This window comes from Phycodurus eques, chromosome 6 (assembly GCF_024500275.1).
Source record: "Phycodurus eques isolate BA_2022a chromosome 6, UOR_Pequ_1.1, whole genome shotgun sequence".
Taxonomy (NCBI): domain Eukaryota; kingdom Metazoa; phylum Chordata; class Actinopteri; order Syngnathiformes; family Syngnathidae; genus Phycodurus; species Phycodurus eques.
The window spans coordinates 17,283,144-17,297,766 of NC_084530.1; the positions used below are offsets into that span (position 1 = coordinate 17,283,144).

Here is a 14,623-nt window from a genome sequence, read left to right on the forward strand (position 1 = left end):
TGTTTTTAGCAAATAATCAATACCGTAGAATTTTATGGCTGCAACACGTTCCAAAAAAGCTGGGACAGGTGGCAAAAAAGACTGAGAAAGTTGAGGAATGCTCATCAAACACCTGTTTGAAATATCCCACAGGTGAACAGGCTAATTGGGAACAGGTGGGTACCATGTGGGTACAAAAGGAGCTTCCCAGAATTGCTCAGTCATTCACAAGCAAAGATGGGGCGAGGTTCACCTCTTTGTGAACAGCTGAAGCTGTACATCAAGCAAGAATGGGAAAGAATTCTACCTACAAAGCTTCAAGAATTATTGTCCTCAGTTCCCAATACGTTTATTGAATGTTGTTAAAAGAAAAGCTGATCTAAGAAAATGGTAGACATGACCCTGTCCTAGCGTTTTTGGAACGTGTTGCAACCATAAAATTAATGTTATTCTAAGTTAATGATTTTTTACTAAAAACAATAAAGTTTATCGGTTTGAACATTAAATATATTGTATTTGTATTGTAGTCAATTAAATATAGGTCAAACATGATTTGCAAATCATTGTATTCTGTTTTTATTTATGTTTAACACAACGTCCCAACTTCATTGGAATTGGGGTTGCATAAGCGAAGGGGGGAAAACATGGGAGATTCTATTTTAAGGCCATATCACCTCGGCCATCAGAGGACGGGCTTACCTCCAGTGCAAAGCGGCCCTGCTCTGCCTTTCCCACCGGTGTATAGACGCGCACCAGCACACCATCTGACGACTGACTCTCCACAAAGTCAAACTCGCCGATGACAAACGCCACTAGGTACGTGGACATGACGGGCGTTGTGCCAAACTTGATCTCCACTAGGTCCTCGTCGCTCGGGTACGGCTGGCGCTCGACGACGTTCTGGAGGCAAAGTAGAGAAAACGTGGACGAGAAGATGGATGATTTCGAAACAACGGCCTCAAAGACATGGACAGGAAGTTGAACATTTTCACATTTCCACCAAGTGTTGCAGTTCAACTGGGTCAGCCATGTAAATAGAATGACGACATAGAGTGAACCTCTGCTATATCACGGTTCATCTTTGCGCAGCTTCTATATTGCACATTTTTTAAAATGGATTTTACACTACTGTTTACAAGCAAGTCCAAATTCAGAGTTGCACACCTTCAGTCCCATACCATGTTGTGCTACAACAGGCCAGGCAGCACCGAGCTCTACTTTAAGACATGCATTTTAATCAAAGGCAGAGAAGGTCCCCTGCTGCACTGTTATGGTTTGGTTTAACATGTTAGTGTTTATAATATACGTTTAATTCTTTGTTGTATGTGATGCTGCGCCATGTAGTGGTTAAAGTAACAGTTGCTTGAAAGTTTAGAATTCACGTGACATCGATACTAATTTCCATTACCCCATCTATCACTTTCGCATTACATATTACATTTGCAGACTTCTGTTAATACTGTATATGGTTTAGTTATACCGTAAATTCCTGTGTATAATGCGCACCCATGTACAACCCCAAATCCAATGAAGTTGGGACGTTGTGTTAAACATAAGAACAGAATACAATGATTTGCAAATTATGTTCAACCTATATTTAATTGAATACACTACAAAGACAATATATTTACTGTTCAAACTGATAAAATTTATTGTTTTTAGCAAATAATCATTAACTTAGAATTTTATGGCTGCAACAAGTTCCAAAAAAGCTGGGACAGGTGGGAAAAAAAACAACTCAGATAGTCTAGGAATACTCATCAAACACGTGCTTGGAACCTCCCACAGGTCAACAGGCTAATTGGGAACAGATGGGTGCCATGATTGGGTAGAAAAGGAGCTTCCCTGAATTGCTCAGTCATTCACAAGCAAAGATGGGGCGAGGTTCACCTCTTTGTGAACAGGTGCGTGAGAAAATAGTCGAACAGTTTAAGGACAATGTTCCTCAACGTACAATTGCAAGAAATTTAAGGATTTCATCATCTACGGTCCATATCATCATTAAAAGGTTCAGAGAATCTGGAGAAATCACTGCATGTAAGCGGCAAGGCCAAAAACCAACATTGAATGCCCGTGACCTTCGATCCCTCAGGTGGCACTGGATCAAAAACTGACATCAATGTGTAAAGGATATCACCACATGGGCTCAGGAACACTGCAGAAAATCAACGTCAGTAAATACAGTTGGGCGCTCCATCCGTAAGTGCAATTGAAAATCTACTATGCAAAGCAAAAGCCATTTATCAACAACACCCAGAAACGCCGCTGGCTTTTCTGGGCCCGAATTCATCTAAGATGGACTGATGAAAAGTGGAAAAGTGTTCTGTGGTCCAACGAGTCCACATTTCAAATTGTTTTGGGAAATTGTGGAGGTCGTGTCCTCTGGGCCAAAGAGGAAAAGAACCATCCGGACTGTTATGGACGCAAAGTTCAAAAGCCAGCATATGTGATGGTATGGGGCTGTTTTAGTGCCAATGGCATGGGAAACTTACACATCTGTGAAGGCACCATTAATGCTGAAAGGTACATACAGGTTTTGGAGAAACATATGCTGCCATCCAAGCAACGTCTTTTTCACGGGCGCTCTTGCTTATTTCAGCAGACAATGCCAAACCACATTCTGCACATGTTACAACAGCGTGGCTTTGTAGTAAAAGAGTTCGGGTACTTAACTGGCCTGCCTGCAGTCCAGACTTGTCTCCCATTGAAAATGTGTGGTGCATTATGAAGCGTAAAATACGACAACAGAGACCCCGGACTGTTGAACAGCTGAAGCTGTACATCAAGCAAGAATGGGAAAGAATTCCACCTACAAAGCTTCAACAATTAGTGTCCTCAGTTTCGAAACGTTTATTGAATGTTGTTAAAAGAAAAGGATGTAACACAGTGGTAAACATGACCCTGCCCCAGCTTTTTTGGAATGTGTTGCAGCCATAAAATTCTAAGTGAATGATTATTTGCTAAAAACAATAAAGTTTATCAGTTTGAACATTAAATATGTCTTTGTAGTGCATTCAATTAAATATAGGTTGAACATGATTTGCAAATCATTGTATTCTGTTTTTATTTATGTTTAACACAACATCCCAACTTCATTGGGATTGGGGTTGTATAATACGAACCCCCAAACTTGACTTCAAATTCTGGAAAACCTTTCAATCTATGTATAATGCATTTTTAGAATGAATGATTTTGCTTCTACCTATATGATCAAAACATGAAGTACTATCTTTATTTTGTTAGTTGTGCTCATGTTTGATTACCCAGGCAAAATTTGTAATGTGTACAATTCTTTAAAGAAAGCATGAAGGACCAGGCAAAACACATTTAATTTTAATGTGATTCAAATTAAACTGTAAAGCATCTTAGAAAAGTATTATCATTAAACAAAACATAACCATAAAGAAATGAATGATGGTTGTTATTCAGTCATCAGTCATATTTTAAAAAAATAATAATAATATTTCACAAATTCTGCCTGGGTATGTAAACTTATGAGCACAATTGTACATACTGTATATGCAGTCATATATACCCGTCATATTGGAATGAAAGTGTAGGCTACACCATTCATAACCTCTAGGTGGCGGTGGCATATTAGAATGAAATTGTACAACTTTTTCATAACCTCTCGCTGGCATACTAGAATGAAAGTGCAACTTTTTCATAACCTCTAGGGGCGGTGGCATATTGGAATGAAAGTGTATAGCTTTTTCGTAACCTCTACACAGCAGCATACATTAATAAAATGTGACAGTTTTTTTCATTTTCCCTATACCTATGTATAAGGCGCACTATTGACTTGACAATTTTTGGGGGCGAAAAAATGCACATTATACACGAGAAATTACAGTAATTCTTGTGTGTCAGTTTTACAGTAAACTTCGACTGGCGACATAAACAGCTTGAAGCAGGCATTCTTAAAGTGTGTTGTAATATGTTAAGTGTGTTAAAGCACATAGGAGAGGTAAAAAAAAGTTAAAAATTATGGTCTCTCTTGGGGTTTTTCCACCCATCATGGGTGGGTATGGAACGAGGATCCAATGCACCAGCAAATATCATTTTACCCATCTTTAAAGACCTCTCCTTCATTAGTCTGCATTTTAACAACCTTTGTACACAATCTAATGATATCCAATATAAGAAAAAAAACTTGTCTTTATAACGTCAAAGGCCTAACAGTACAGTTTCAAACATTTCAATTGTGAAATGGTTGTCTCCGTGTGAGGGGGCAAGGGGTGTGGGTTCTTCGTCAAGACCCGTGTGACATGTACCATGTTTGACAAGGCGACACAGTCCTTAGGGACGATCAGCGTGATGTCAAAGGTGGCTTTGATGGCCGGCTCGTCCCAACAGGGAAATGCTCGGCGGGCATCCGTGGCCTGCGGAGTGTGGGACAAACAAAAGACATACATGATATTTAATGATACTGTGGAATTTAAAACAGCACAACTTCTTTACAAAGCAAGGAATCATTTATTACCAAGACATTTACAGAAAACCCTATAGATAAGCGGTATAAAAAATTGGAGTGAGCCTATGAAACAGACTGTGGCGCTAAAACAATGTCCAAGCATCAACCAGTTCAAAAACATATAAACAATTGACCTTTACAAAATATACAAAATATAAGCAGTATCTATATATATATATATATATATATATATGTACAGTTTAGCATGTTTTTAGTATTGTCTAATATATATATATATATATATATATATATACATATATAATATCCTTCTCTCACTATTCTTGCATTTAGCAAATAGAAATAATTTAAACAGGAAAGGTTTAGTCTAATTTCATGTCAGAGAGTCAAGAAAAAAAAGCATAACGTGTCTTTTTATAGTGGACATTTTTCTGACGTCTCATGTTACAGTCCTGCATTACCATCTTACCTCAAATTGTGTGACGGCTGCGTAGCAAGTCTCTCCCGTGGTGCTGGTGTATTTACTTCTGTAGAAGCCTTTCATTTTGTCATTCAGCTCCCCCGCAAACTTGATCTTCAACACACCAGAACCTTATACAAAAAGGAAACAATTACATTATTGAAAACAAGTTTTGCTTTTTGTTTTTGTAACCGTTTGGGATTTGCTTTACAGTGGGGCAAAGAAGTATTTAGTCAGCCAACAATTGTGCAAGTTCTCCCACTTAAAAATATGAGAGAGGCCTGTAATTTTCATCATAAGTATACCTCACCTATGACAGAATTTATTAGCAAATTGTGGTGGGGAATAAGCATTTGGTTACCTACAAACGAGCATGATTTCTGGCTCTCACAAACCTGTAACTTCTTCTTTAAGAGGCTCCTCTCTCCTACACTCGTTACCTGTGTTAATGACACCTGTTTGAATTTATCAGGATAAAAGACACCAGTCCACAACTTCAGCCACACTCCAAACTCCACTATGGCCAAGACCAAAGAGCTGTCAAAGGACACCAGGAAAAGAATTGCAGACCTGCACCGGGCTGGGAAGACTGAATCTGCAATAGGTAAGCAGCTTGGTGTGAAGAAATCAACTGTGGGAACAATTATGAGAAAATGGAAGACATACAAAACCACTGATAATCTCCCTCAATCTGGGGCTCCACGCAAGATCTCACCCTGTGGGCTCAAAATGATCACAAGAACGGTGAGCAATAATCCCATAACCACAGAGAGCTGGGACCATCAGTAACACACTACGCGCCCAGTGACTGCAGTCCCAGACGTGTCCCCCTGCTTAAACCAGTACGTGTCCAGGCTCGTTTGAAGTTTGCTAGAAAGCATCTGGCTGATCCAGAAGAGGATTGGGAGAATGTCATATGGTCAGATGAAACTAAAACAGAACTTTTTGTTTAAAACTCATCCTGTCGTGTTTGGAGGAGAAAGAATGCAGAGTTGCATCCAAAGAACACCATACCTACTGTGAAGCATGGTGGTGGAAACATCATGCTTTGGTGCTGTTTTTTTGCAAAGGCACCATAACGACTGATCCGTGTAAAAGAAAGAATGAATGGGGCCATGTATTGTGAGATTTTGAATGAAAACCTCCTTCCATCAGCAAGGGCATTGGAGATGAAACGTGGCTTGGTCTTTCAGCACGACAAGGATCCCAAACACACCGCCCGGGCAACGAAGGAGGGCTTCTTAAGAAGCATTTCAAGGTCCTGGAGTGGCCTAGTCAGTCTCCAGATCTCAAACCCATAGAAAATCTTTGGAGGGAGTTGAAAGTCTGTGTTGCCCAAAACATCACTGCTATAGAGGAGATCTGCATGGAGGTATGGGCCAAAATACCAGCAACAGTGTGTGAAAACCTTGTGAAGACATACAAAAAACGTTTGACCTGTCATTGCCAACAAACGGTATATAAAGTATTGAGATAAACTTTTGTTATTGACCGAATACTTATTTTCCACCATAATTTGCTTATAAATTCTTTAAAAATCAGACCATGTGATATTTTGGATTTGTTTTTTTTCCTCATTTTGTCTGTCATAGGTGAGGTATACCAATGGTAAACATTACAGGCCTCTCTCATCTTTTTAAGTGGGAGAATTTGCACAATTGGTGCCTGACTAAATACCTTTTTGCACCACTGTATTTTCCTCTTGATAACAAACAACCTTTGAAACAGTTTTATCAAACATGGAGGCGATGATTAGTGGCTTTTAGAAGAGCTGAGGGTTAGCCACACTAGTAGCTCGGCAGCCGCAGCAACGGCACAGTGCCCCCCCCCCCCCCAACACACACACAGAGGAAAGCGCGATGACATAATCAGTAAACATCGTAATTGGTTGGTAGAGTCCAAATCTTATTGTCTGCCAATCACTTGCCGTAGTACTTAGAGGCCAAGCACGTGAAAGCCACTCGCTCGCTTGCAAACCCTTTCCGCGCGTCATCTCGTCCTCTCCAGATTGCGGACTATTTTCGACTTGCCCATAACAACGGAACACGTGGCAACTGCCCATAACAAAATACCAAACCGGAACACTTGGCATCTCTAGTAGACACATTATACTTTATCTTTTCTTTTTGAAGTGTGAAATGATCACAAACTTTGGACATTCTTTGTCTTTTACACATACATTTTTGTAATCGAATTGTTAAGAGTTATTTGATGAATCATTTCAGCCCTATATGGCAAATCCTGCTGTGTGGTCAACAGAAAGTTGGGGCTCACCACGGACTCCATGATTGTGAAACGGAACAATAGTCAGAAAGATTGCTGAAGGCACACAAATAAAGGAGAACCCGCTTCTGTTGGGTGTTTGTATAACGTGTCCATGAACTCGTATACTTTAAGAACAATGACAAAACTTAAACCTAACTCTTTTGACAATGCAAACATGATGATCCAAGTTTTTTCTTTTTTAATATTTCATTTTCGTGTTTAATTGTAACCAAGTTGGAAAAAAAGAAAAAAGACTGATCTTTTAGGCTTTGTCGATCTTTAAAAAAATTATTTATTTATTTATACTTTTGTCCATTTTACAATGTTTCTAGAAACGGGCAGGGTACCAGTCACGCTGGCTCACAAGTTGCAATGGTGTCTTGTGTGTTATTTTTGTTGTTGTTGTTGTTGTTGAAAATAAAGACATCATTGTGAGAATCTAGGGTTTTGGGAAACATTCCAAAATGGAAACTTTTCATAGGAATTCATGGGGATTAACTGGGAATTAAGGGAAATGTAATGGAAAAGTATCCTACTCAAAAATGAATACATATATTTTGTTATAAGATGACATCGATGCAAACTAGTACAATTAAAAAGCATGAAATTTAAACAGAATAATTCAGTAAGCAAAACTTTAAAGTTTTAAATATTTTATTGAAAAAATAAACTGCATTGAACAAAAGCATGAATGTTGATTTCATAATATTTCAATCTAATATTCAAATCAACATTCAATAATATATTTAAATCAACGTTGAAGCTTTTGTTTAATACAATTTATGTTCTCTTTCCCTCAATGCAACCCACTCAGAAATTAACAAAAATGCACACTTCAACAATAAATACCAACAAAGCCACATCAAAAATCTTAACTAAAAATAGCCCCTCCCGCCCAAAAAAAGTCCTGTTCAACACATCCATCCATTCATTTTCATGACCATTAAAAAAAGAAAACAACTTCAGCTTCCCTCAATCTTCTCAAGGTTTCTGCAGGCAATGGGCTCTGCATATTCAACTGTTCTTGCTTGAAATATGCTTGCTTTAGTCTGGATAATGCTAAATGTATTTCCACAAACTAGATTTTAATTATATTCAGAGCAAACCTTCAAGTTTGAAAACATTAATGTTATATTAACTGTTATTCCCATCTAAAGTTACCAACTTTGAAAATTCCCTAAATTTTGCAACCCTAATTTTCTCACCTTTCTTCAGAGCGCAGGGAAAGGACAAGGTCACCTTCTCGTCCTCATTTTGATAGTTGAATCCTGTGGCGTCAATTTCTAAAAAAATATTTTGTTTTTCTTAAAACATTGAGCATTTCATGTTCTATCTGATCAAGTAGGATGATGAAAGAGGGAAAGTACAAATGAAACTCACCATCTCCTCCCTGAGGCGCAAAGGAGGCTGTGATGATGTCGATGTCGGCGCAGTTCATCACAATCTGATTGGTGGCTTGTGTCACCTGCACATGCAAGAAATGGATACAACGTTCGCACTTTTTAAAGGGGACGGGCTCAAAAAGGGACTCTTTATTACAAACAGTTGTGTCTTGAGAGCTTTCCCACCTATCAAGTGTGAAAATTAACAACTTTGTCAGCTACTACCCCGACATCAGAAAATGTGTCTTTCACGGTATGTTCGGAAATTGATTCTGCCGCTCTCATTCCCCTCTGAGGGTGCATTGTTCAGAGAGGCAGAGCCCGCTTCATTTTCTATGAATTTACGAACGAGCGTGTTGGCCATTGGTAGTGATACGTCAGTGCCTCCGCCATATTCAATCTGTCAGTTCTGCCTGTGAACATCTCATCCTGCCTGACGCTCCGGCCACTCAGTCTTACCCTAAAGGAGATATATTAGGCATTTTTTTCACATTTTCAAAGAGCTCCCAAATATCTTATTAACATGCCTGGGAACTCTTTTCCCGTTCCTGCCAGGTCTATACATGCTCGCAATGGCTGGTGACAAATCTATGATTGTTTGTCTAGCTATACACTTTAATGGAAAAAGTATTCGCTCGCCTGCGTTGACTCGGTTACAGGTACAGTATGTCCTACCATTGAGTGACGACCAGTCCATTGTTTACCCTTGTGCGCTCTGGTTCTGGAACCCCACGCTAAACTCATGTTCACTGTAAATCTGTTAACAAGCGAGTACAAAACACACACACACACACAAAATCAATGGGTGTCATTCCAAGCAGCACACTTCCTGCTGCGTTCACAGTGAGCGCTGATGTTGATGTTGACAGTTGGTGACATGGCAGCGGCGCCACAGTCCCAGCCGATATCCCAATGAGCAGCCAGGTGTGTCTCCAGTTCCTGCCAGGCTATGTGAACAACTACACATTATGCTTCAAGGACGGACTTTTCATTTGAAAATGCCCCTCAATATAGCGGTGTATGGCTCCATTGTTCCGCTTGACCATAGGTCAGTTGTGGTCGCAGACTGCAAAGAACTCGACAGCTGTGATTTCCCTCTCTATTTACTCCCATTTTTCATACAGTATAGGTAATGCCATTTTTGAAAAATAATTCAATGGCATCACATCCAGGACATTGACGTGCCAATGTTCTCTGGGTTGGACGCGCATAATTTTTGGTTAATTTTCTGTTTCACAAGGCCTTGAGGCTAATCTTTTTTTTTTTTTTGGTTAACTGTATTTTTTAGGTGAATATCTAATATGTTTGATCTTTTTTGCCTTGCAAGGTAACTTGCCATGTGCGCCAACATGAAACATGAAAAGTTGTACGTTTATGTGGTAAATCTGTTTGCATCATTGTTGTAATCTGATTTATATACTTATGTTTTTACCACACTTGTTTGGCAGTCGTGGTGAACTGTAATTGAAGTAGATAAACTGTCTTTCATATTAATTCATGGTTAACTTGCCTTTATCTTACAGTAAAGGCCTTTTCACACCCCAACTGGCAATGCCCAGCGCGCCGTCAACGAAACGATTCATTGCGTATGTGCTGAGGAGGGACCAAGGAATGCCAGGTAGCTTGCCGTGGCAACCGCAGAAGACGTTTGACACGACGCACCCCCAAATAGAAACATTTTCTATTTGAGAGTGACATAGTGGTGACGTCCAATAGGAGAGGGGCTGGAAGAGTAATTTCTGATTGCTATTTTGGTTAACTTGTAATATAAAGGGCAAGGTAAAAAAGGAAGAAGTCATAATAAATGCGGTCTGCCACTGTCCCGAGCTTTGGGACAATAGAAAAATGAAAAATCTCTGCAGGAGGCTTACGAACTAAACTGCTCTCTGCTCAAACTGAAATACACTTTGAAGTGCTCTTTGTGGAACTGAAGCTTACAAACAAACTAGGAGATCCTGCCGTGAAATTACTCTGTCATGCATCCATTCCCTTTTTTGTTGTGCTTCTGCTCGTCTTCTCCTTCTTAAAATAAGCAAAGCCACAGCTTTCTTTTGCAACAATCACAAATACATATTGCCGAAGTGTGGTCTACTCATCTAGGACTATCAGTGGGGAAAGCCTGCTTACTTCCTTGGAGTCTGCTACGACAGCACTTCCGAATACGGGCAAGTTCGCACATGGATGCCGTCGTCCATGCACGCTGCGTCACGGGCCTTTCACACTAGCCAGGTTTACATGCAGACTTTTTTGTCATTTCGATTGAATCATTCGGGTTGAAAATCGCTGGTCATCTGTTTACATGTGACGTGATCTATTCCGATCTGGTGTATACATGTGCACTACATTTAATATGAACAGCAATGTGGCATGCGCAGATCGGTGTAAACATCATGTCATTTATCAAGATGAACGTCAGTTGTCTCAGTAGTTGAGTTTGTTTTTACACTTTTATGAAAGCAACAGCTTAATAGAAACAAGTTACAAGTAGTTACAAACACGATCTTCGTGGCATACGAGCTCTTGCTGGAAGCCGCCATATAAGTGCGTAAACGAGTTACATCAGTCAGAGCATCCAGACAGGACACAGCCTGGCTATTTCGAGCTGAACCCTATACAGGACTTTGGATCCGTTTAGGAAATGGAATTCCAACCCCTGCGAATCCAAATGACATTCAATTTTAAATCGGCCTGTCAATTCCAATTAAGGTGTTTATATGGAGCATTTCATTCGGTTTGGGTTTCTAACCTGATTCTCATCGGAATACAAGATTCCATGCAAACCCGGCTGAGCAAGTACAGTGTGAAAATGCCTTAAGCCTAACCTTTGACCAAACAACCTATGTATATTAAAGCTAATATTGTTTATTGTCACGCAGTTTAATTGTTGAAATTTACATGACGACCTTGAAAAAAATAATCACATTAAATCACTTTACATTATTCTCCACAATCGTTCAGCCCTCGTTTTATAACTGTTGTATACATTATACTCCTTAAATTGTCAAAACAGGCTCGTTACTTTTTTGTCATAGTCTGTGTGTTATGTGACAGCTCTTATTACAAGCACAGTAGCAACCAGCGGGGTTGACGTTACTACAGAGTGGCTCGTGGACTGACTCGTTACTCAACAAGACGGACGGTCATCCATCATTCAGCGTGTCCTGGAAACAAGTTGACCCCAGCTGGGAATGAGATGTGCTCGAGGTGGGAGGAGGCGACGTGACCCTGCCATCGTGATTTAGCAAACACTAGCCAGCTAGCCAACCCGCAACTATCCATTCAATTACTACGTATAATAATAATAATATACAATTATTATTATTACCCCTACTGCAAGCAGCTGTTTAGCTGTCATGAACCTGTCATGAAAAGTGCTTAACCGTGGAGTTTAAATGAATAATAATTAGGCGTACTGACAAGCGCTGTTAGCAAGCGTGCTAACAGCTAACTGTTAAGCTAACGCGAGACTACAAGTCTTGACCGATTTGGCGTCTACTCACACGAACCGTACACAAATTATTATACGAATAAGATTAAAAGTTGGTGACAGCTTATCAGAAAGATGTCCATGTAACCACATTACTTCCATTTGACGAGTGTTTTGTTAGGCTAGGAAAGGTAAGATAGCTCACAAGCTCGCTAATGGACAAGTGGCTAACATAATTCTTACATAAGAAGAAGGCGAAAAAGAAAGCCCAGCGTGAAGTGAATGGCGTGGCGTGTCACGTTTGCGTTCCACGTACCTCCACCATCGCCTGCAGCTTGCCGCCGAACGTGAAGTTAACCAGGTCGGGCTGCAGACAGAGCCCGTAGTTGACGGGATACACGTCCGTGGGTAGCCGCTCGAAGGGCCTCCTTTTGGCCATGGCTGCTGAACACTGAGCGGCCCCTCTCACCGTCTTCGTATCTGCAATGAGTTGCCGGACTTGTGTTAGTGCACACGGGAAGACACTCGGCGTTCGTCGGCCACTGATTCTTTGCACCAGTAGCAGGGAGGACTGCGTGAGCGTGCGGCTCAGGAGGAGCGACATCAACCGGAAGTGTGTGTGTGTGTGTGTGTGTGTGTGTCGCTCTTTCTCTCTCTCAGCGAGCGAGCTTTCTCCCGTCACGGGCGGAATTTCCGAGGTCCCAATCCGAAACAGCGGCAGGAATACTCCTCCACCACCACCACCACACCACCCCCACCCTGGCTGCCTCACTCCTACGATCCCTCCGTCCACCAAACTTCCAAGACACATAAAGAGCTCTGGAGAAAAATGAAGAGGCCACGGCAAAATTTGCCATTGACGCCAACAAATACCATGTGAATAATTCTTTAGTGAGATGCAAAGAAACTAAAGTGTGCATGTCATTATTTGTCATCTAAACTCGAGCTCAGTGATTCTCAAGTGTGGTACGCGGGCTCGCTCTGGTGGCTCTAATAATTTTGAATCCAGTGCAGTTCAGTGGGATCTAACTTTTAAAGTCACTGTAAAGTGAAACTGTCTTTATAGGTCCCATATTTTGACTACTCAGACCTCCTTACGGTGACTCTCTAACAAGTGTCAATTTCATTTTTAAAAAATACCTTGGTTTTGTCATACAAGTGTCAAAGGCCCCTCTGACAGCTACTTACTGTATGTTTGACCCAGTTTTGTATCCGCTTTGTCCGTATTTGGCTAAGACCGCCCCCTTTCCTTTGATTGGTTGCCTCTGTGTAGAAGACCCACTTGTGAGAGCACACGTGTTTGTTATGTTGATAGCGCTGGCTCTGAGCGGAGAGTTAGCTGGAGATCTTCGCTAGTGATGTAGATAAGCTTGAGAAGTTCAGATGACCTGATTTCAGGCCTCTCGGCAGAAAAATGTCTGGAAATCAGGAATGCGTGGACGATTTTAATTCATATTTCACATGTTTATTGAGGCACCTTTGAGCCAATATAACATCCCAAATACTAGAAAACTTGGTTTGGTAAAATATGGCACCTTTAAAATTTTGATGCACCACAGAGAAGAATATTGTTTACAAGTTTGCTGAATTTGGATTCATGAAAAAAAATTGTGAAAAATAGACACCACCTCCAAGCTAACATTTTCTACCACTATAGCTTGCAGTCGGGCATCTAGCTATGCCTACAACTCGTAAAAATGCATCTTCCCTGAAGTGTTATCTGTTTTGTGTTATTTGGGATACAGCGTTTCTGATGTGTGCCCTCACATGCGACGCTTGGAGCAATGCCACGGAAAACCTGACGGCTCGGCTGCCACGTGCCAGCCTGCCAGCGGCTAGTTAGTCCGCCGCAACGGCATTGGGGCCCGTCCAACCCGCCACAGCTGCGTCTCACGCCAACTCGCAATTGTGTTAATTAGTCACTGATGGAATGAAGGCGCTCAGTGCTATTATAGTGAGGGAGGGGCGACTCGTGCCAGAAAGCCCGAGTGCATACAGTACTTGGGCTTGGTTTTAGTCACGCCACAAAAATCTGGACAACTGAAATGGTGATAGATTTGCACTATATCTCAACAATTCAGTACTAAATTGTTCTGTCTTTGCACATTTTCAGCACCTATCTTCAAACATATTGAATGTATTTAGAAACAAATCAACAAATCACCCTTTACAGGGTCTTTTAGAGTACAATGCATTTAGACTTAGGGGGAGTTTGCAATTTAAAAAAAAAATCACCCAATGTCATTTTTGTTAAAATAGTCAGTCTGACTTGACAGTACTACCGAATAAATATGATCTGTGAAAAAAATCTGCCATCTGTAGTCGCATCTTGTGCCTTTAATTTGATATCCAAGAAAGCACTGCGCCCAAGGAAAAACAACCAGAGGGTATGACTTACGGGCTGTCAATCATTTGTCAAGTACTCACGGGAACACTGAGGCAGACCCCTGTGGCCTTGCGGAAAGAAAAAAAACTTGAAACCAATAACATTAAGAATTATAGTAACACTCCATTACAAATAACGTGCTTTCCGGGGTACCTAGATCAGCGTGAGGCTACTTTTTCAAATGGAGTGACATTTGTGACTGTAAAAAAAAACTTAATTGAAAAAGCGGCAAAGGGCGGAGTGCGCGGGGTGCATGTGTGACGTCACGCCAGTTTTGTGCGCTCACCCTTTG

General features: G+C 40.8%; 1 protein-coding gene across 1 annotated transcript in view; it reads right to left on the reverse strand.

Annotated features, from left to right (window-relative positions):
* The window catches only part of npepps (aminopeptidase puromycin sensitive), a 42,960-nt gene extending 30,295 nt beyond the window's left edge, over positions 1 to 12,665 (reverse strand). Inside the window, exons 1-6 of the mRNA XM_061679896.1 lie at positions 12,262 to 12,665; positions 8,517 to 8,601; positions 8,342 to 8,419; positions 4,881 to 5,002; positions 4,254 to 4,361; positions 679 to 879 (exon numbers count right to left, since the gene is read on the reverse strand). Coding sequence (XP_061535880.1) covers positions 679 to 879; positions 4,254 to 4,361; positions 4,881 to 5,002; positions 8,342 to 8,419; positions 8,517 to 8,601; positions 12,262 to 12,549 — 882 coding nt within the window. The 5' untranslated portion in view covers positions 12,550 to 12,665. The remainder of the gene's footprint in view (positions 1 to 678; positions 880 to 4,253; positions 4,362 to 4,880; positions 5,003 to 8,341; positions 8,420 to 8,516; positions 8,602 to 12,261) is intronic.
* Between the last annotated feature and the right edge of the window lie 1,958 nt (positions 12,666 to 14,623).